We start from the raw sequence: 21,947 nt of genomic DNA on the forward strand, positions 1-21,947 counted from the left end.
AAAAAACGTTCAAAGTAATTATGAATTGCATATTTTTTTTAATTTGAATAAATTTGATGGTTTTCTTAAAACACGGATATCTTACTAAGAGGTTCATTTAAGAGCTGCTTCGTATATAATTCATCACATATATAAAATATACTTAAGTTTTAAAAAATATTTAACATAAAGACATTCTTATAAAACAGATGCAATTCTATGCACTAAAACCGTAATGAATGAACGCTTCTTTTTTTTAAATTTTACCTGATATAGTTAACTTTGTATCGTATATAGCTGTTGAACGTGAGCTAACGTGGCGCGCTAGGTCGAGTACTAAGACGGCGAAGTCTCGCCCAGAAGACAGTGACTCGCACAGGTGGGACGAGGTCTTGCGCAGGTGAGTTCGAAGGTAGATTGTTTCTCTCAGCATTCAGCAGCAGGCGAGTTAATGACAGTATTTACTCACGTGTGTTGCGTTTCGAAAGCGAGGTCATTAGAGCCGGAGACACAAAAAATACACAAACCAAAGGACTCGAGGGGAAAAAGACTACGACAAAGGTAAGCATAAGCCACTTTTACTGTCTGATTTAATAACTTTATCTTCACCTGAGAAAACGCCAACTTGACCACACAGAAGAGGACAAAGCTTGCAAGATAAATTCTAAGTAACCTAGTTTATTAATGTGTATTTTTTGAGCTGCATTAACCTAACTTATAGCAATTTAGTAAACCGTGAGAAATTTGAGGCTAGAATAACAACCTGAAATACACCCGCATTGCGTTGTAGTACTTGACGGCAGACAGTTCCAGCCTTTCTTCTGTTCGAGTGCCGCAGTTGCTTTCTATCAGAAATAAACACGCGATAAGATATGTTATTGCTGGCTTGTTTACCTTCAGGGTGTTAAGTCCCGTACAGATACGACAGATGACAGTCTGTGTATTCCCCTTCTATAAGCAAAGGTTACACTCTCCCGCTCACACACAACGCCCGATTGTTTGAGGAAGCAACAGACCGCATCATTTCAAGACAGACATGACTTCAGAATTGATTACAGATCATTATTTGAATGACGTTATGTTTTATTAACCAAGCCCTGATAAAATGCAATACAAAATACGATTTACTCTTTAAGCATTACCAATGATGATTATAACGGTCCCGTCTGTACTTAGAACTTAAAAATGTTTTTTTGCTCTAAAATGTTCATTTTTATGAAATAATTTAAATGGTCTAAATGTTTTTATTATCATGCGGTTTTATAGTTAAGCGTAAAATAAATAAGCAATAAGTTAAAGGTGACAGACAAAATGTATTTGCACTTTAACTACTACACGCATGTTATTATTTGCTGACTTATTTCGTAACTGGTCTTCAACCAATACTTCGGAAATATCCTTAAAAGTTCATCACTCCCAGAGTGCAGGTACGGCAGAAAGCTAGTAGTGTAGTGTTTGGTAACAGGTTACACACAACACAGGACTCTGTAATTTCCACTGATGCACCGCACCGGCCCATCCGATTGTGAGCCAATGAGGCGCGTGGCAGCACATGCGATCCAGCCAGGCGCACGGCTCCTTGGTGTGGAGAACCACCAATGAACACAAGGCAAAGGCCGAGCTATCCCGAAGAGCGCCGTGAAGCCGCACCTGCAGGTCAGTGCCCGAGCCCTACACTGGAAATTTATTTTGTAAATGGAGCAGAAAGGTTCATGTAAACATACAGATATTTATAAATATGCACATATACATGAAAATAACTTTTGCACTACTAGTGTTCGCAGTAATAATGGGTTCATATTCTTGCCCGGGAATTTGTGCTTTGTGTTGTCCCAGTACCTCCAATAGTTAAAGTCACTTGTAAGCCGTTCCCTGAATAGCTTTCCAGTATTAACTGCGCACATTAATAAGCACGGCAAAACATAAGAAATTAAAATTTTTGAATATTCTATTTACTTTATGCTTGAGTGAAATATCAATTAAAATATAAAATAATGCGCCAATTTCTGGAAGAAATACTCGGTATTATCTCGAAAAACGTATTTTATATATGCAAAAATAACCATAGCCATGTGTTGTACAAATTTTCAATGTTTTTCTTGTAGTATTACTATTGCATGGCAACTGGTTTCCAAAGGAGTCTTTTGTTAAGTAGTCCTACAGAAAAATATTTTTCAGTGTGATGGCAACACTGGGGGACACACGTGTCTCGAGCTGAAGAGAGCAACTGCGGTGTCGACCTACTGACTGTGCCGACTCCCTTGTTACACGAGCCAACAAACCCCGGCCACCGTCTACTGGCCGCCAGGCGCGCCGGCACTCACGTTTGTTCGCGTGCATGGACATGAGCGCAAGAGACGTAGATATAACGGCTGAGGCACCTCGCTCATGTTGTGAATCAAAGAGCCGGCCCCAGGCATGGCATTGAACCAATAAGTAGCGCCGAGCCGGTAGACAAGTTGTTCGTAAACCTAAAATGATTTAGGCGCACCGCAGTTAAGCATAATTACAACTCCTGCGTTTATCGTCTTCTATAAAATATTGCGGACAGTTCAGCAGCCGGTATTCAACTCGAGTCATGTGGATACAAGAAGAATAAGAAAATATAAGTATGTTATGTTACCATCGACTAAAAGTCTTCAAGCCGTTAATAATGTGAGATGAAATTTTTTTTTTCCTAAACAAAGTTTTCACTGCAAACCTTTTTAAAAAGGCTTCCATACTAAGGTCCCGCCAGAGTTAGCAATGAACCTTTTTCTTTTCGCCAAAATTTGTATAATACCTATATCTCTTGACTCAAGCGTTGTATCGGCAAGTAGTTTGTATATTCTGAAAATAACCACTGTACGTAGCCTGTTAATGCACTTACGCAATCGTGTGAGTACGTAAGTAATTGAGCTTGCGAAGGGGGGTGGGGTTGGAAAAAGGCATCGAAATTCTCTCTGCCCGACCAAAGAATTAGTCGTAACTCCGCAACGGGAAGGGTTGCACTAGTTATTTGTGTGTCGTCGTGCTCTGAAAGGTTATCTAAGCAGACATTGAGAAGTAGTGCCGGGTGACAGTCACAAGCTGGTCCAGGCCATGCCGCGCAGTCGCAGAAGCACGCGGCCAGAGGCGGCGGGCAGCTGGAGACAGGAGCCCAGGCAGCGCCAGAACTCAGCAGAGCGAGGCGCCTCGTGAGCTGCAGACCCCGAGTGCAGGGGCTGGGGGGCCACGAGTCAACTACAACTATGAGCACCCGATGGTCCACGAGAGACGTTTCACGCAAAAAAGAATTACGACAGAGTAGGGATACTAACCATCCCGTTTTTTTTTTTTTGTAGTTTTCATGTCATGTGTATCCGCTCGTCTAACATACTAGTTCTGCTAAGAATGCTAATGATTGAAACGCTCCCTCAGAATCTCCCGCCCTGATACACGAAGTAGCTCGGAGGAAGGACGTCGCAGCGACACAGCCGTGCAGGGCGCCCCCACGCTGCCGTGGGAGGGAATGTGGCGGACGTTGCTGCGCAGATATCGAAGGTCAACCATGCATCTTGTAGTTACATGTATTTTAGCCGTGGTATGGCGGAAACAAGACCTGTGAAGTCTCAAATAATTGTTAAGTTACGTCCGCACACTAATCAAATAAATCTGAAGGCGGAAGTTAAGTGTCACAAGCGCGTGCTATTATAATTGCATTCACGATGTTTCAAAACGCAAACCTAATTAATTCTCGTGTATGGGTTACAAATCAAACATTTTAATTTCTTTCCGAGTCGTATAATTAAAAAGAAGGCGATACAGGTACAAGATACAAGCATTGTAAATTATCTAAAGCCATTATGCCAAGCTCAACAGTGCCCGTTTATTAATACTAAACCATCCTTCAAAACCGGTTTATTATTGAAACATTTAAGTTATCTGGGTATCTTGGCCATGTAGGTTACCAAGTCTCAAGGTCCCGTTTGGTTAACATATTACGTAAAATCTCCCATCTTCTTCCCTTCCAAGCACAAAAACTATGGGCTTTGAAGCTAACAACTTTTTGTTACATACAAATGTATATAAATACTTTGATGTTTGTCGAATTAAAAATTATTTAATTGTATCTAAGTTAATATTGCTTCTTTTTTCCCCTAAGCTTGAAAGTACATGCTTAAAAGCAGAAAACTTTGTCTTTATTTTACATGATAACCAGTTGGCTTACATATCAATAGCAGTATTTTTAGCGCCATTCTCAACCCTCCTCAACTAAGCCGCCAGTCTAAATAAACCAAATTCATCTACCGAATAACATAAAAAGATCACTTAATGTCAATTTTGTCTCATACACTTTAAAACATTTGAGATGCTCGCGGTAATAATTTTTAACACATTTTGCTTTTTTTCTATATTGAGATCTTTTATTAGAAATATTCTGCAAATTGTGATTAATGTTGCACTTTCAAGGGTTTAAATTAACGTTTGTAGGATTCAGTCCGTAAAATGTTTAAAAAATGTTTTTTTCCCGACGTATCAAGGTACATATCGTTAATATGCCGGTAAGAAAAAGGCTTAAATAAGTTTTCCTTTCGTACGCATTCGATGCTTGACATTCAGGAACCGTGAGATAATTTTTTCTGAGCTGTGTCGTTGTTCACAAATGGAAATGTTGTCGTGAATGAATAGCTGCTACTTAACAATTTTGCGCATATTAGAAGCCATCCTAAAGTTTAAAACATATAACTAAGAACGTTTTAAGAAAATCTTCAAAATACATAAAATCGCTGCTAAGTTTAGTTTTTACAACGAATTAGGAGAACTTAATGACGTGTTTAATGGTGAGCAATAAAACCGCTAGCTTGTTTACGTATCAAAATCTGTCCAACAATCTGAATCACAGTAACACATCGTCTTTTCGAAATGTTCAACAGTTTATCGAGTACGGCGAAGGCATCAGGCGCGTGTGAATGCTTACTTCAATAAAAGGCGAGAAAATGCGCAATGTAAGTATGTATGCTATATAGTATTCCACAGCAATGCTGTTGGCATTGGCTGTTTTTTTTGCTAGATCTATAGAGAAATGCTCTAAACTAACCCAATTGACGACACAAATGAAAAGGAGATAAAAGTAAGATAAAAAGAATTGTCATCTTAAATTTACGAAAACACTGGCTACAAATTATCCGGTGATCTTTGTAAGTTTACGGGTAGAGTTTTCTGACATTAAGTTAAACATTAACTCAGAAAAAAACTCTGAGAGTGTTAAAAATACCTCCAAAACGTGTTTAAATCACGGGCATGTTTTTCCTGTTTGAAACGGTACACACAATTCGGAAGATCGAAAATATGAATCAGCGTAGTTTCTACGAAGAAAAATTTGTTCATGTATCCACATTATTCGTTAATGGTCTAAAAATTAACTGTAAATTTCTAAAAGTGTAAGATATTTCGTTTTATTAAGTTATGTTTAACTTTTATTTAAATTCAAATATTTCCAATTTTATTACTGATGTATGACAAAATATGTACTGAAACATTTAGAAAGTAACTGCTGATATATTACTATTTCACCTATCTCTCAATCAAATACTGATCCAGGCTTCTTGAATTCTACCGAGTCACGCCCTGTCCTAAAACCGGGAATCTTGAACAAGTTAAAAAAAAAAATCAAGGTTTGATTTGATTACATGTTACCACTTGAAAATGTTTTCTTTTTAAGAACAAAACCAATATTATAGTCAGTGTTCTTTAAGTGATCTCATATCTAACAGTTTTTAATAGTATGACTGACCTACTTATCCTACTGTCAACACTAATCGAGTTGAAGAACAACATATGTTGCTTTGGAACACGACAGTCAGTAAGTGGGTACTGTCAGTACTACTTTTAATGACTGTCAAATTAGAGACGAGTTACCCGCCACGTTTAGGCTGAGCAGGTCACGCGATGCAATGTGAGGCGCGGACTTCAGCCAATCACAGAGTTGGCGCATGCGACTGGTTTAGAGAGCTTTGTACGGACAGAAGTTACAATATCAGGCTTTTGTTTTCAATAGGAAGCTGCGTCAGCTGTTGAGGTTAGTCACAAATTTAATTTATTTAACTGTGTATTAAGATACTGATTGTGGACGAAAAGATGTATATCGAATGTCATTATAGCATAACGCAACCGTTTCTATGTGCTCGTAGCGTTGTATTTCGACCCGTTGAAAACATTGACCGCAAGGAAGCCGATAAGGGCGCGGCATGTCTCGCTGGCCGCGGGGACTTTCATCGCTTTCGGCAAACAGCGGGTGTGTCACGACTGTCAATGTCGGAGCGTGTCTTCTACCGAATCACGACTTATAATCATTAAGAGACTTGAACAATGCTCGTTTTCAATGGAACATATGAGCTTTATCCGAGAACATAGGGATGGACTCGTAACACATACATCCCTACATCCCTTAGCAAACGTAGCCACAATGTAGAGGACGCATTCCTAATAGATAGGTAGTATTCGAATACGTTTACTGCTAGCACCACCTGTTCACACTTGGTCGTACTAATGTGCATGTAGCCATTTTGAGTCGTGATATTCACAAATATTCCCCAAACCTTAATAACAACGACCAATTACAAAAAAAAATAGCGTAGCTGTTATAAATGTTAGCAATAAAAATGTTTGTTATAAATTTTAAATTATTAAAAATACTCAAAATGTGCATTAAATACTTCCATAAGTTTAAGTTCGACTTTCGGTAATTTTTATTAACGTTTTCATTTGTCTCTGAGTTATAATTACGCTTATAACGTTTTAAACAAATATCACGCAAAAAAACTGAACTAATATTATATGAAAACAAAATAAGACCCTATTCAGAAGCTAATCGATGTAGGACGCTTCAGTGGATGCTTTGAATATATATACTGTATAGAAGTCGGCAGCCCAGGTTAAAATTTCTAATACGGTTTTGAGGTAGTTGGTTAATTCACCGCTGCAATCGCCACCATCTCTAGGGCATCGAATTGTGGTGGTCCCTAGCGGATGCGAGGGTTGCATCCCTAGAAATCACGATTTAGTGGACACATGAAGAGATGCATCGGCTTCCTTTGTGAGGATTCGTAAGCAACGCAAATATGGCCGCGTCCACTACGATGCACTTTTAGTGGATCCCGTAGCTAAGGGATCCATTAGGCTAGTATTCGGATACAGCTACAGGTAGTTTTGACAAGCCCAAAGGTCAACGCACCAATAACAATATTCAAAATTAAAATGACCCAATCACATGTGGATCGGCTAGAAGGTAAAATATGATAGCAGCCAATTAATAATATACATATACATCGATGTATATGTGCAAATAAGTTCATCCTTTTTCTACAAAACAAAGCGAATTTTGCAGTTCTGTAAAAACGACGGAATCGAACTCGGATCATCTTGGTCGGAGACGCGTGATCTGTCAATTTGTTTTCTGTATCACATGTTTTTTTGGCTCTTTGGTGATGACAAGTTGACACCCGGGCCTTCCCCGGGACTCGAACCCAGCGCCCTCGCACGGAAGATCAGCGCCCTGCCACCGTGTCTCCTAGCTGCGGTCCAGCCAACAGGGAGTGAAGTCAATCAGAAGCAAGAACTGGTTTTAGAATACAAACGGCAACAGATGCAGTGTTCATAGTGTTTATGACTTCGACAGAAGCACACGTTAAGAAGTTGAGAAATACAGGCATGCTTTTTTACACTTCTACAAATCTAAAGAAAATGAATCAACACATTCAGTTTAATCGAACGTACATATCCCTTGTTACCCACATAAATAAATAACCCTTTTTTTCGAAATAGATATAATTTATTACTTCTACTTACTCAATTTGTTTTTTACTATACTATTTTTATTTGTCTAATTGTCTATAGGAACTAAAACTCTTCCGATAAAAAAATTTATCAGAATTCACGAACTAAATTTCAATTATTTATATATATAATATATTGACGCTTATCACTGACTCCTTGACTGCCTCTGTAACGCTGTGAGATAGCGCCTACCTGCAGGATGCCAGCGTGCGACGAGAAGTCACAGATTTTTTTATCATTTAATATATATATCATAAATAATTTTCATTTGCACACTATTAAAATAAATTCAATTTAAATAAGTATGTCGTGTATATTAAATTAATGTGTTCGTTATATTAATTGTTTTTCAACGGCCGCCCTAGGCGCTAAACAACTAGCTAGTGCATACAGAGTGAGTCTGAATTCGCCCAACAAACTTCGGCTGCAGGTTCAGCATGACAAAACAACATGAAAACGTACAATACGACTTATAGTCTAAATTGCTTCCCGAGGCTCATGTACGTCTTTGAAATTGGAGCTGAACAACATTTTCATTTTAAATAATACGGAAAGTATTTAAGATATGCCACTACGAGTTTAGGTAATGTTTAACTGAACGAAGTACTACAACCACCGCGAATTTTGTCGCTGTAGCAAAATTTATTTAATTGAAATACTTGGGGGAGGGGGTGTAAAGAAGGTGGTGGAACACGTCACAAAAAAATGCGAAAAACGAATCTTACATCCGACCCCAATATGCACGGAAGACTCTTACTCTGTCACGCCGTCGTTTAGCAGCCTTAAGTTTAGAGTGTTGTCTGGCAGACTGCATCGCTACTGCACTACTGGGTTCCTGCTTCAGTGCTACAGGCAGAGATGGGGCAATATGACCGAGCCGCAGTTCAAAATATAACTGTCCGTTCTTAAAATGTATCAATGGTAGTTAATGTAGGTATGTTGCAATAAACAATAGGTATAATTTATGACCAATTACACTATATCGTGCAGTAATTCACCGATATCTTAACATTTTTGTAACGTTATAGCGATGCGAATCATAATACATCCGTATAACAATTATCACGATTCACTTACCCCACAATAACTTTCTACATAGAGTTGAAAATCCACATATTTGGATAAATAACGCCAACAAAACGATCAAATAACAATTTTTAAGTAGTGGCTTATCTTTGTAGGGGAGGGCGATGGGGGAATATATCCCTCATCCGAAACCTAACAACGATAAAAAGGAAAGAACTTGAAAGCGAACAGCAGGCAAAAGAGTCCTCCCCCCCCCCCCCCGGGCCACACACGAAATAAAATCCTAAATATGCTCATAATATTAGGGTTACAATTCGCATGGCAACTAATCATTTTGAGTAATGAACATACGGATTGGTTATCTTTGAACATACATAATTGACACATAAGACACAGTACGAGAAGACTGGGGGGCGCCGTGCAGGGAGTACTCACAGTCGCTCGGCCTCGGGCGGCAGGCTGCGCGGCACCTGGCTCAGCCCGCGCCGCGAGCAGTCCACGACCAGGCCGGCACAGGAGCACGCCCAGGGGCAGCGGCTCAGCCCGCCCCCGCCCCCGTCGTGGGGGCGGCGCACGTCGTTGCCGGCGGCCAGGGCGCCCGCCGCCCCCAGCCACAGCAGCAGCCCTGTGGTCCACATCTCCCGCCTACCAGGCCGCCATGCGCAAGTCCGCGACCGAGGAGACAGCGTCCGAGAGCGAGGGAACACTAGCGCGAGCAGCCGGCGTGTTGCTCACATAGCGGCCGCCCTGCTGCGAGGACGCGGGTCCGCCAGCCACGCGGGCTCATAGCAGCTCCTCCCGGCGCAGCGCAGAGACCTCCTACCCCGCCCGCGGTCCCTGCCGTACTGACGGCGCCAGACCGCGCGGCGCGGGACCGCAGTTGCGCGGCCCGCCGCCAGGGGCGCCACGCGCCGGGAGGGGGTGGAGGGGGGGTGGAGGGGAGGCGACCTCGACGAAGGACCGGCGCGGCGCCCGAGGGCGCTGTTTTCATTTTTTATTATTTATTCCGGGTCGGGGCAGCGTCTGGTCGCGCCCGGCGTGATTGATCGAGTTGCTCGGTGACAATAATTGCCCTCCCCGCTCCACAGATAGAATTTTTATGTTTCCTCGCCCTGCGTGCGTGTGTGCTTGCGTGTGTGTGTGGCGCAGAGATGATAAACGACCGCGGAAAAGCCAGTCAGCCTTCCAACTCGATGTTATTGTTTCCGCAATGGTGAAGCAACTATTAGTTGCATCGCTCGTATGAGACAGGAAAAACCTAATTATTTTATTTTTAATTTTTTTTGCTTAGTTTTTCTTAAAGATTAAATTGTGAAATTCCCCTATCTAATCGTCTGAAATGTATGTTTTAATAGCTGGTGTGTTCAAGAACATAATAACTATTGACAGTTAAATAGATTATACATTTTTATAGTCCGGCAATACTGTTGAGGTTTGCCGTAGATACATATTATAGCTATTTTCTTATGGCTTATAAAATATTACTTAGTCAATATATGCATTACCACTTGAACTTATAACTACTTCTTAGCTACGTAGGTTGTATAAGATATAATTATACTTTATTTTTACTCTAATAATTTCTAAGTATTCATTATTATTTGGCTGCTTGTGCACGTATCACAATCCTTTGACGTCTTAGTTACCACATTTCAAAATTACGCGGGACAATAACGCAATCAACAACCAGAAGAATTCGACACGTATTCGCTAAGCATTTTGAAGTTAAGAATGTACTCAGATCATTTTGTGAAAAAATTCATTAACATGTAAAAAAATGTTAAGAAAGTGACGTTGCAATTTGTGATTTAAAACTTGATTCATACTTTCTCACTTTCTTTTTTTAATCAGAGGTTGAGTTTGGCATAACTGTTGTAGAAAATTATATTTAAAAAAAAATACTTCTCACCCTTTCTTACATTTCCCTCCTACAGCGTAACATTTTCGCAGACATTGTTCCTGAAGTAACGGAATTATTCTTTTAATACTAGGGACTTACGACTAAGCAATTTTCCATTTGTCATGAAAATATTTGTGCCAAAATAAAATTTAATACGTGATTGTATATTTTTGTTATTGCTTAATAGGCGAACCATGGCCTTTGACTGAAGAAACTCTTCGTCTTTAACCAGATAAAATTATCAACTGGAATATTACATAAAAATCATCGAGTAACGAAATAAAAAATTCGGATCTGTACATTACTGAAATGTAGCAACCATTAGCTATTCTTCCATTATAGATCTATCGTTCACCATATTTAGCAGTAACTTTTGATGTTTGTATGTTCAGATGATTGTTTGTACTGCAAGTCGCACTCATTTGTTCCTCTCGGGATTCTGGCCCCAAATCACGTCGGTACAAGACTCGAGGTATGAAGAAGCTCGTGGCTTTGATGCTTGTGATCAGAGCTCTACTTTTTCTGGTTTTTGCGCGAGCGTTTACTGCGTCTCGGTCTGTGTTTAATGGCGCCAATGGCTGGGTCGTTAATCTGATTAGCATATACACTTGACACTGCATGTCATTATCTAAGTCTAGTTGCCTTTAGAACGTTATATTATTGTGTTGTTTAGTTTGAAAAAAATATAATTTAAAATTAGTGTTTAACTAAGTATTTTCATTTTCATAAAATATTTTCAATATCTGAAAGTACCAATTTATTCATGCTTGCAAGACCATTTAAACAGATGTGATTGACTACTTTTTATAACAACACCTGATGTTAAAAAAAAAGTCAATCAAATCTGTGTAGCTTGGAACTTTCTTGCAAGCATACGTGGGTTCTTTTATAAACCGAAAAAAAAAACCTTATTCAAGATTACATTTTATTTAAATATCCCAATTAAGTTTTGTGGTAAAATTGTAAACATCAGATCAACTTACATTTTACTTTAATTATACCTACGCTTAGAATAAACCATTTTTCCAAAAGCCGATAAAAAAAATTCTTCAATTTGTAATGTAAAATACGCTATAAAATGTATTGTTGCCTCCATCAACATAGCCTTATACTACAAAATGTAATTATCGTTACGACTGGGGAAAACTAGTTCGTAAGGATGACCCAATTAATTTTATACAGTTTTATTTACTACTAATATTTACATTACTAATTAAATCTCCATACTTAATGTCCTTTCACAAATCGCTAAGAATGTGTCCAGTCCGCAGTTCGCCCTCCTCCCTGGAGCTAGGCTTGACAGAGGTCCGCCCCTTACCTCGAGCCTGTCCGCACACAGTCTCGCACACGCAAGGTCCCGTCGCGCCGCTCACAAGGAGGGTCCCTCGTCCTCCTCGCCCAACTCGCACTTCACTCAACTCTCACTCTCGGAACTCTCGGAACTCTCGGAACTCCCGCGGAGGCCGGCGTCACCGCTGTTATACCCCTGGCAGTCATTCCGGAACCGTTATATCGTGCCACGTCATACAGGGTCGACACGATGCTCGAAGCATCCAGAATAACGACGCTTAATCGCGCCACTCCACCCGGGACTCCCAGGCCGCCAGGGGATGGATAACCGCGCCGTAGAAGGAGGGCGCGGTGGCGGGGGAGGTGGCGAGGCCGGGCCGCTATAATCCAGGAAGGAATGCACGTGTGACGTCAGTGGCCGTGCGGGGCCGCCAGGCACCTGGCGCGCGTCACGCCCTTGCCTCTCATGGTCGCAACAATATTATAACTAGAGACCCGCAAAATTCGCGGGTTCAATGACCTACAGGATAGACTCCAATATCCTCTACACACTCGGGCAAATGCCAACTGTTCATTGGCTGCTGACTTGTGAGTCGTCTCGACTGGGTGGCCTGTGATTCGACACTTCTTTGAGCGAGGGTCTCTAATTGGCCCTCAGTCCTCCAGATTAACAGTGAACCAATGACAGAAGCAACACTAAGGTATAATTATTTGAATTTTAGCATAACACGAAATAAACCCGCGAATTTTTTGGGTCTCTAATTATAAGTAAACTCTACATCATAGAAAATACTCGTAAGAAAGCATTTGCAGAGTATTCTGTACCTGTGCATTACGTTCTCAGCATGTGTTGCGTAAAGACACGACAACGCTGGCAGCTGATGAATCCCCTGCCCGTCTCGACGCGCAGAGACGAACCTGTAGCGAGACGCCTGCGACATTAGGCCCCTTTTCCCGCCAAGGCAAACAGGGCTTGGCTCCTGGATTCTCGCTGGTGGGACAAGAACTTTACCTCAAGGATGATTTCCCATTTACTTCTGAACATTCCGCAGCCAACCAAATTCAGGGTGTCATTCATGTCGTTGGTTTTTCACTCGATAGGCAATGTCTCTCGTTCTTCAGTTATTTGTGGGTATTATTTTTCCCTTTTAAGGGTGAGGAATATTGGAAGTAACTACACATTGTTTTGTGATGTAAGGGGAAAGTACAATGGTAACAGCCTAGGTAACACCACAGCTGAAATAATGTTAAAGAAGCAACCTCAGCTGTAGCACGCTGGCAGCTTGAGAACTGAGGTACTTAACCAGCAAATTGCATTTTAATCAATGTTAACCTATTTATTTTGTACATGGAAGAATATTAGCAGCTACGCGTTACGTCACTATGCCAGTGGGTTAGTTGGAGGAAAATGTTTTAAATAATTCTGGAAATAATCCCAACCCTACCCTACTGAGGCCGACTCGCTCTATCTTATTAAAGTATGATGATTATCAAGTTAATTATACCTAAAGATTATAATTATTAGCTTTATAACCAATATTAAATTTTGTTGGGTAGAAGTACTAAAAAAACCACTGTTATGTAGTGTTTTATGTCACAGATCCGCACAGAAAGGCTTAAGGCCACGAGACCAAGATGTTCGTGGGAAGCGAACCACTTGTCCACCGAACCGTTGGCCAAACATTTGAATCCTGCCGAGGCCACGAACATCGCATCAGTGCTCATAGTTGCTGGGGAGCGTTAGTAATAACTGCCAAGGTTACACGTGATTGGAGCGGCATTGTTAGTCGTGGCGGAAGGATTTAAGAGTGGATGAGGGAGAGGGGGGTTTGAAAAGAGCCCACGTGAGCGTGATGTAGGCGAGAGGGGGGAGCGGACGGGGCCTCGCCGTGGGAAGCAAGCCTTGCTCCCGCCGACTGACTCGTGACCTCACAGTCGAGTGCGGGATTAGCCCGCCGTGTCTGGCTCCGAACACCTGGTGCGCGCGCCTCGAGCCGCCTCGTCCGGATTATCGACGAGTCAATGCGAGGAGGCCTCTGACATTCTCACACCTCCCAGGACTGCCCTTCCTTAATGGGCGACGACAAAAAAATCCTTCAATTCAAACTTATAAAGCCTGTATTTCCATAACGTTCTCGTCTTTTTATTTTAAAGGTAAGTAAAACACGTCCTCATTTCGGCAAATTTGCATCTATATATTTATTGGAAATAATTAAATGAAAGTTCACGTGATTAGTTTTACTATGGCGAAACAAGTCTAACGCATTACTTTAAGAGAAATGGTTGTAAGAAGAAATACAAAATATTTACCTGCATGCAACACGTGACGACATCTGTTGGCAAGAATCGGGACTACTTGCAACAAGTTCTTTGCATTAGATAACTTAACTCTCGCTGATGAAATATTAATAAACACAAATTTTAACAAAAAAAAAGACATTTAAAAAAACTATTCCAAAACAAATTAATAAACACTAAAAAAAAAATAATAATTGCGTATTCTTCTACAACTTAATAATCAACTTAGTTTTTCTACTCATCAATATTTAGGTACGATCTATGTGTTTACCACGCGTGAAGGTAGGTAGGTACCTACCCACTTCAAATCTAACTCAACACATGCCTATGAATAACAAACAATGATCAAAATATTTTTTAGAGTTCTCGTAAGTAAAATGAAATGAAAAATATTAGACTACTTAAAAGTCAATCAAATTATTACGATAATATAATGTGGTTACAATTATTGTTATTTTTGGAGTTGGTGTCAGCCAAGGTAGTTATAGGTGAGGTGTGCTTGTGTCACACGCGCGACTTGCCGTGGCGAGAGGCGAGAGCGGCCCGTGGCGGGAGGGGGGAGGGCAGCTGTCAAGTGGACACGCCGGTCACGCGCCGCGCCAGATACCAGTCACTTCATTACGAACCGTTTCAGATTCTTTTCTCGTTCTATATCTACACAGTCCTTCTTACGGTAATTCCTTGTGTTTAATATTGGCTATATTTTCGTATCACCGTTTCCTACATTATGTTTCAGCATAGTGTCAGCATAGTTCGTTTTTTTGGTTTAATTATGTATTGGTATTTATGTCATTTTAAGGTCGTAGATATTGTCACAGTACCTATATTGTCGTATAAAATTTAATTTGTAAATTGGTTTAATTAGCTATTGGTATTCTGTCACAGTACTCACAGTATATTGTCGTTCGTATAAAAGTTAATTTGTAAAAATAATATTTCTTAAAGTATTCTCGTATTATTATTGCTAGGTATATTGTAGTGTTTCCTTGGCTGACACCAACTCCAAAAAAAAAAACAATAATTGTAACTACATTATATCATCGTAATAATTTGATTGACTTTTAAGTAGTCTAATATTTGTCATTTCATTTTACTTACGACAACTCTAAAAAACATTTCGATCATTGTTTGTTATTCATAGGTATGTGATGAGTTAGATTTGAAGTTGGTTGGTACCTACCTACCTTCTTGCGTGGTAAACAAATAGATCGTACCTAAATATTGATGAGTAGAAAAAGTAAGTTGATTATTAAGTTGTAGAAGAATACGCAATTATTTTTTTTTTTACTTTTTAATGCATATTAATTTGTGTTGGAATAGTTTTTTGAAGTCGGTTTTTGTTAAAATTTGTGTTTATTTTTTTTTTATTTGTCTGAATATGGGTAGACCTACTAAAAGTGCTGCTCATATGAGACAGCGCCGTTTAAAGGAAACAAACGAAGTAAGGGAGAAACGCCTATCTCAACAGAGGAAATCTACCTCGAGGACAATTTCAAAAGAGACTTGTGAAGAGCGCAAAAATAGACTTTCGAAAATGTGGCTTTACTTTTAAAAGGTTTTGAACAGGGAAAATATCAATAATCGACCTTGGTAAAAAAAAACTTTGCAAAAGGGCAAATATAGATATGTTGCACTAAGTAGTGTCAAAAGATTGGAAGGCATAGCTTTATCAGATTTGGACGCCAAAAAAATAATAAATAGACCCCACGACGATAGATCGTTGACGGAAATAACGAGACTACGAAATCTGTCTTCCGACAATGGTCACACATAATACACCTTAAGTAATGCAATTAGAACGCTTGCGTCATGTTACAATGCAGCAACGAACGTAAGCGCATTACAATTTGATTACAGACAGTTAGAAATTCTGCCACAGATCGCACCCTTACTGTAAGCCGTTCAGGAGTTCCATTGATTATCATATTCAACTACGACAATTACTTGACCATAAAGACGTTACGGTAGGTGACTCAAATATCCGGATAGCCTATAAAAGATTCAGCCGAGTATCGTTAATTTGCTCCTAAGAATTGAAGAGTTCCGTTACTTTGTCATGGATCCCATAATCAGAACCTAACCAAACTCTCATCAAACTACCCTTGAAGTACATCCTTTCCAATAAAAAAGAATCATCGAAATCGGTTGGCGTGATATTGAGTTATTCTTCCATTTGTCGAGCACATACTTAATACAAATTTAAGAATTATATGGTTTTCTCATGGATGCCATTGTCAGAACTGGACCAAATTTAAATGGGACCACACGGGAAGCACCAGCTTTAAAATAAAAAAGAATCATCAAAATCGGTTCACTCAGTCGAAAGTTCTGAGGTAACAAACATTAAAAAAAACTGTCGAATTGAGAATCTCCTCTTTTTTAGAAGTCGGTTAAACAAATTCTATTTAAATAATGGTTCTAATTTAAAACTCTTAGTAAACATCTGCTTTTAGTCTCAGTAACTAATATGTATCTTTGTTCGGTGTCTGCCACTGTATCGAAAGGATACAGGTGTAAGTTTTGCAGCAAAGAATTTATCTTGAGAAAGAATGGTAGACAACACGAAAAGAATGACTGTTAAATATTTACTACGCAATATGTTAAGATGTGATCGTTGTAGCAAGTCGTTTACGCGAAGACAGAGCTTAAAAAGACACGCTAGAACTTGTAACATCAAGCCTGATTACAAGCTAGAGGACAACGACGGATCTACTTATCTAAAGAAGAATGTTCTGCATTACGTCAATAATTATCCTTGTCTTGAACGAGATAATGTTCATAGCTCTTCCGATCTCTTCAAAGAACTTAAATTGAAGGACTTTGATGATTTATGGAAGAATTATGACAATGAAAGAATCCGTAACATGAAAAGTGAGAATACATTCAAGCCGAATTCAAGTAGAATCTCCGTACTTTGTAAAAATGGCGGACTTTTAAAAAGGTAACTTGAAGACGATGAAGAAGCTTCGACATCAACGATTTCAAATTCTTACAGCAATCTGGATGAAGACGATGACTTCTATGATGGTGTCGACAGTGACTCTGAGGCTAGTGACAAAAGCAAGGACTGTGATGAAGCACCTAAAGCTGCAAGACCAAACTCTGTGATGAAGCCCTGAAACCGAAACGATGGAAACATCGTGTTAAAATAAATAATTCTCATCATGCTTATGATGAACACAGGGACGAAAGTGATCTTAAAATTTTTATTAACATACATTCCAGGAAGATGACGATAGCAGAAGAAATTGATTAGGTATATGTCATGAGAAGATACAATCATATTGGTTGGTCGCCTGAGACTATTGGTGGCATCGGTTCGTAGAGGAAACTACTTGCACATCGACGAAATAGCCTCCATACTTAAAGAACTGAGGGAGGCTGGCTACATACACTTGTTTAACTTGTATATAATTTTGAGAAATAAAATAAATATTTTAAATTCAAAAATTAATGTTTTATTTTTATATTCTGATTTCTACCTAAGACTTAGTTTTCGTAATACCGTTTGCTTTTTTTCATTGTGCTTCCAAATGTGCTTCCTTTTAGTATATTGAGCTCCTTTTTGTTGATAGTGCTTCCAAATGTGCCCCTTTTCATTGATTGTGTTTCCAAATGTGCTTCCTTTTCGTTGATTGTGCTTCTAAAAGTGCTTTCTTTTGTTGATTGAGCTTCCGATTGTGCTTCCTCTTTGTCAAATGTGCTTCCGATTGTGCTTTCTTTTCGTTGATTGGCTTCCAAAAGTGCTTCCTTTTTGTTGATTGTGCTTCCAAATGTGCTTCCACTTTGTCAAATGTGCTTCCGATCGTGCTTCGTTTTCGTTGATTGAGCTTCCGATTGTGCTTCCTCTTTGTCAAATGTGCTTCCGATTGTTCTTCCTTTTCTTTGATTATACTTCCAATTGTGCTTTCATTTTTGATTGATGATCGTTAATTCTGTACTCAGGACATGATTAGTCTCATGGTTCGGAAATGTTTGGTCAATACAACTGACATTGTTCATGACCTGGTCTCGTGGTCCGAAGACACTTGGCCTTTAGGCCTATGTATAGCATTTTAAATGAACTGTTTGGAATGTATTAAAAGTATCCCATATTAGGCATAGCGACACAGAATTCATTGGATATGTATTTTGTCTAGAGTGTTTTTTTTAGAGTGAATGATTAATAAACTCCACGAAAGGTAATGGGAAACAGAATATAAAATTTATTTTAAGTTTTAGTTTTCCCTATCATTGGCCGAGAACTAAACCCGCGACGGAAATCTATCGTGCCAATTATTATTTTAATGAGTTAATTTTTTGATGAACTTTGAAATTTTTTCGAATTTCTAGGTCAATAATGACGAATTTCCAAGATGGAGGACATATAGGATTACTGGAGGCTTGTATATGAGGAACTTAAACCACTTTTAGAATTTTTAAAATGATTGAATGATATTGCTATTTTTTACATGAAATTATTTTTTGCTTCACCCAGGGATCTAATTAAGGACAGGAATCAAATGTTTCAATCAGTAAATTAATTGCAGATTTTTAAAATTAATTTTGGAATTTTTCCCGAATTTCTAGCTGAATAATTACACATTTCCAAGATTGCTCCTAAATTTCAAGATGGCGGGTGCCTCAGTAATAATAAATGAATATTGCACTCTAGTGGACTAAAATTAAATTAAAATTAAGTTAGTGCACTCTATCAGACGAAAACAAGACGGCGGACATGACATCATACCAGTTGGCGATATATATACATTTGCATTAGTGGTGGGAGGTCAGTCGGTCAGTGGCTTCCATGGAAGAAGGATCTATCGTCATATATTTTTATTTTTGACCTCACCGGGTTCGAACCAAGGACGTAAGTGCCTGTTTAAAAAAATATTTTATTAACATTTGATTAATTAATTTTTTTAAGTATTAAATTTTTCCCATTAAAATATGATAATAATTACAGATTTTCATTTTGGCGGTCTTGACTCTATAATCCAAGATGGCTGAGTGTTTTATGTATTATTTTTTATTAATTTTTTTTATAAATTATGAAATTTTTCCTGATTTTCTAGCATTAAATTCAGATTTTCAAGATGGTAGTTGTCACGAAAGGGCAACGATCTAGAATCCAAGATGGTTTCCGTAACTAAATGTGCAATGATGATGTCATACATGTCCAAGATGTCTGGCGTAATGCAACATGCAACATTTCTAGAATACAAGATGGCGATCGTAACGAAATGTGCAGTGGTTACGTCATGATACAATATGGTGGTGATGGCATATTAATTGACGAGGTTATGACCTCGTCGAATTATGGCGGCTTGCTTATAGCCGCTTTTAGAAATTATCAAGCCATTGGAATGTTTGAGGAATACAACGGGAAATGTTTCCTCAAAACGGGATTTTTTCCCTCGAAATAAAGAAATTTTAGTTTTAATTTTTTTTTTAGTTTGTTTAGGGAATTTTTGGCGAATTTTGGGAAAATTTGGAAAACTTTTAGGTTTTTTTGCCAATTTTGAAAATCAAGGTCAAAGGTCTATGCCATCCAAGATGGCAGGCGTGACGTCACAAACCAAGAAGGTGGTCGGATCCTCCGGGTCCTCCTGTGAAAGCCTGGCGCCGTAGAAACTATTATATACTACTCCCAGATTACACTATGATAACTTATTAATTACGTCTTTTGAATTTATTCACAAGTCCCATCACAGATGAATTAAACCCCTTGTTTGTTGTTTTTTGGTGTATTTATTGAGTCTATATTTTAGTGTTAATATATTGTTTTGTAATTAATTATAAATATTGGAGAAAAGGTAATAGAAAAGGGTCGTGCAACTAATTTGGGAATAAGTTGAACTCATATTGACAGGACTTACATTGTCACTGTGTTATAGTAATTCTATTCTTTATCACTATGCTTAAATAGTTTTTTAATTTCTTTATTAAACTAGTAGTAACTTTATTTTTTAATATATTTATTTTTTCTTGGTAACCAATAAAAGGATTACTTTTAAAGAATCCATTTTTTTTTCATTTTTATTAATTAAGATTTTAAAAGTTGTCGATGGCTCAGAGAACGTTAATTTATGTTACAAAACCATTTTAACAAATTTACAAATAATAAAAGTGTTTTTTATATATAAATAATATTTTGTGGAATTTATGAGCAGTTTTGAAATAACAAATCTTATTGGTGTAGGTGGTTGTCAACCGTTAAAGACCCACGAAGTTGGTTTTTTGGAACGAGCATCAGGTTTGAATCAGTCAAAGGGTACGTAGGCCTATGTATTTTTGTAATGTACCAGAAGAATCTTGCTTTCATCTCAAGTTGATATATTTAGTATTTAGGCTAAGTTTTAGCTATATTAATGGGTTGTACGAAGCGTGTGACGAATTAATTCCTGTTATATCATTAACTACAAGAATTACTCAAGTACTATTTAAATATATCTATGGCTTTGAGAATATTGTTTATGTATGCAAATAAATTGTCGTGAGAAGAGAAATTTTATGATCTGCTGAATTATTTCTGAACACTTGGAAAGGGGATTTTCTTCTAGACACTTTGGAACAAATTATGTACGTCCATCAAACAGAGCAGAGCTCATATATCTGCCTGGATATGAGGTGATTTCTTCCAATATGGAGTTATCTAACAGAAAATGCACCGTAAATTCTGATTCATGATTACGGTATAGTAATGTAATTAATGTCGCTTGTGTAATTTCTATATGTATAATGGTAACCAAAATGATATTTTACAATATTAGGATATTTTAGCTGAACTAATTATTTAAACGCTTTCGAGCTAATGTAATCGTCATTGTGTATATAATTTAATCATTTTATTTCTTTTATCTTGTGATAGCTAAATGATTTTACCCATGGTATTATTGATAAGTAGTCTCAATGGTGCTGCTCTGCCAATTTTAGCTGTAGATTTTTTTTTTGACGTGACAACGTCTAATAAATCGATGAACGCCGGCTGCACACACGAAAAAGTGTCCCGTTACTTACATTTTTTCCGTTACGCTGTGTCCCGTTACGCTCATTGTTCCGTTACGCTGTGTCCCATTACGCTCATTGTACGCTTGCGCCGCACCTATCTCTCTTCCACTCGATTGGCCTATGCGTCCGAGGAGAAGAAAGACAGCGGCTGCACACAACTTACATCTACACGTAACTGTTTCGTCGACTGTTTATAAAGTGAAGTGAAAAGTTAATGTGGTTTTCATTGCTTATTACAATAACAATTTCGGCAATAATGGTTAATTATTCTTGCATTTTAAAAATCTGATTACTAGTATAATTTCAAGTATTTATTCTTTTATTATTTAAAAATGTAGCATCTGTCGACGAGGGCAGTAATACTTAATAGGTTATGTTAGATATTTGATTACAGTTTATTTATATAAAAATTTGTTCATAATTATATTTAAACGAAAAGTTAATGAGGTTTTCATTGCTTATTACAACAACAATTTCGGCAATAAAGGTTAATTATTCTTGCATTTTAAATATCTGATTACTAGTATAATTTCAAGTATTTATTCTTTTATTATTAAAATAAGAATGATTCAATTTTATCCATAAAAGTATGCAATCATTTCATCAATGTTTTCTTATGACGTTGTCACGTTAAACTATCGTCCATAAACCGACTTTACAGACA

The 21,947-nt window shown here is 38.3% G+C and overlaps 1 protein-coding gene across 4 annotated transcripts in view; it reads right to left on the reverse strand.

Moving 5' to 3' along the window:
• LOC134527439 (protein slit) overlaps positions 1–9,631 on the reverse strand; it is a 1,108,315-nt gene extending 1,098,684 nt beyond the window's left edge. For all 4 annotated transcript variants that reach the window (XM_063360124.1, XM_063360123.1, XM_063360122.1 and 1 more), the window contains exon 1: positions 9,238–9,631. In XM_063360124.1, coding sequence (XP_063216194.1) covers positions 9,238–9,440 — 203 coding nt within the window. In that variant the 5' untranslated portion in view covers positions 9,441–9,631. The remainder of the gene's footprint in view (positions 1–9,237) is intronic.
• Positions 9,632–21,947: the final 12,316 nt, after the last annotated feature.

This window comes from Bacillus rossius, chromosome 1, assembly GCF_032445375.1.
Source record: "Bacillus rossius redtenbacheri isolate Brsri chromosome 1, Brsri_v3, whole genome shotgun sequence".
In the NCBI taxonomy this organism is placed as follows: Eukaryota; Metazoa; Arthropoda; class Insecta; order Phasmatodea; family Bacillidae; genus Bacillus; species Bacillus rossius.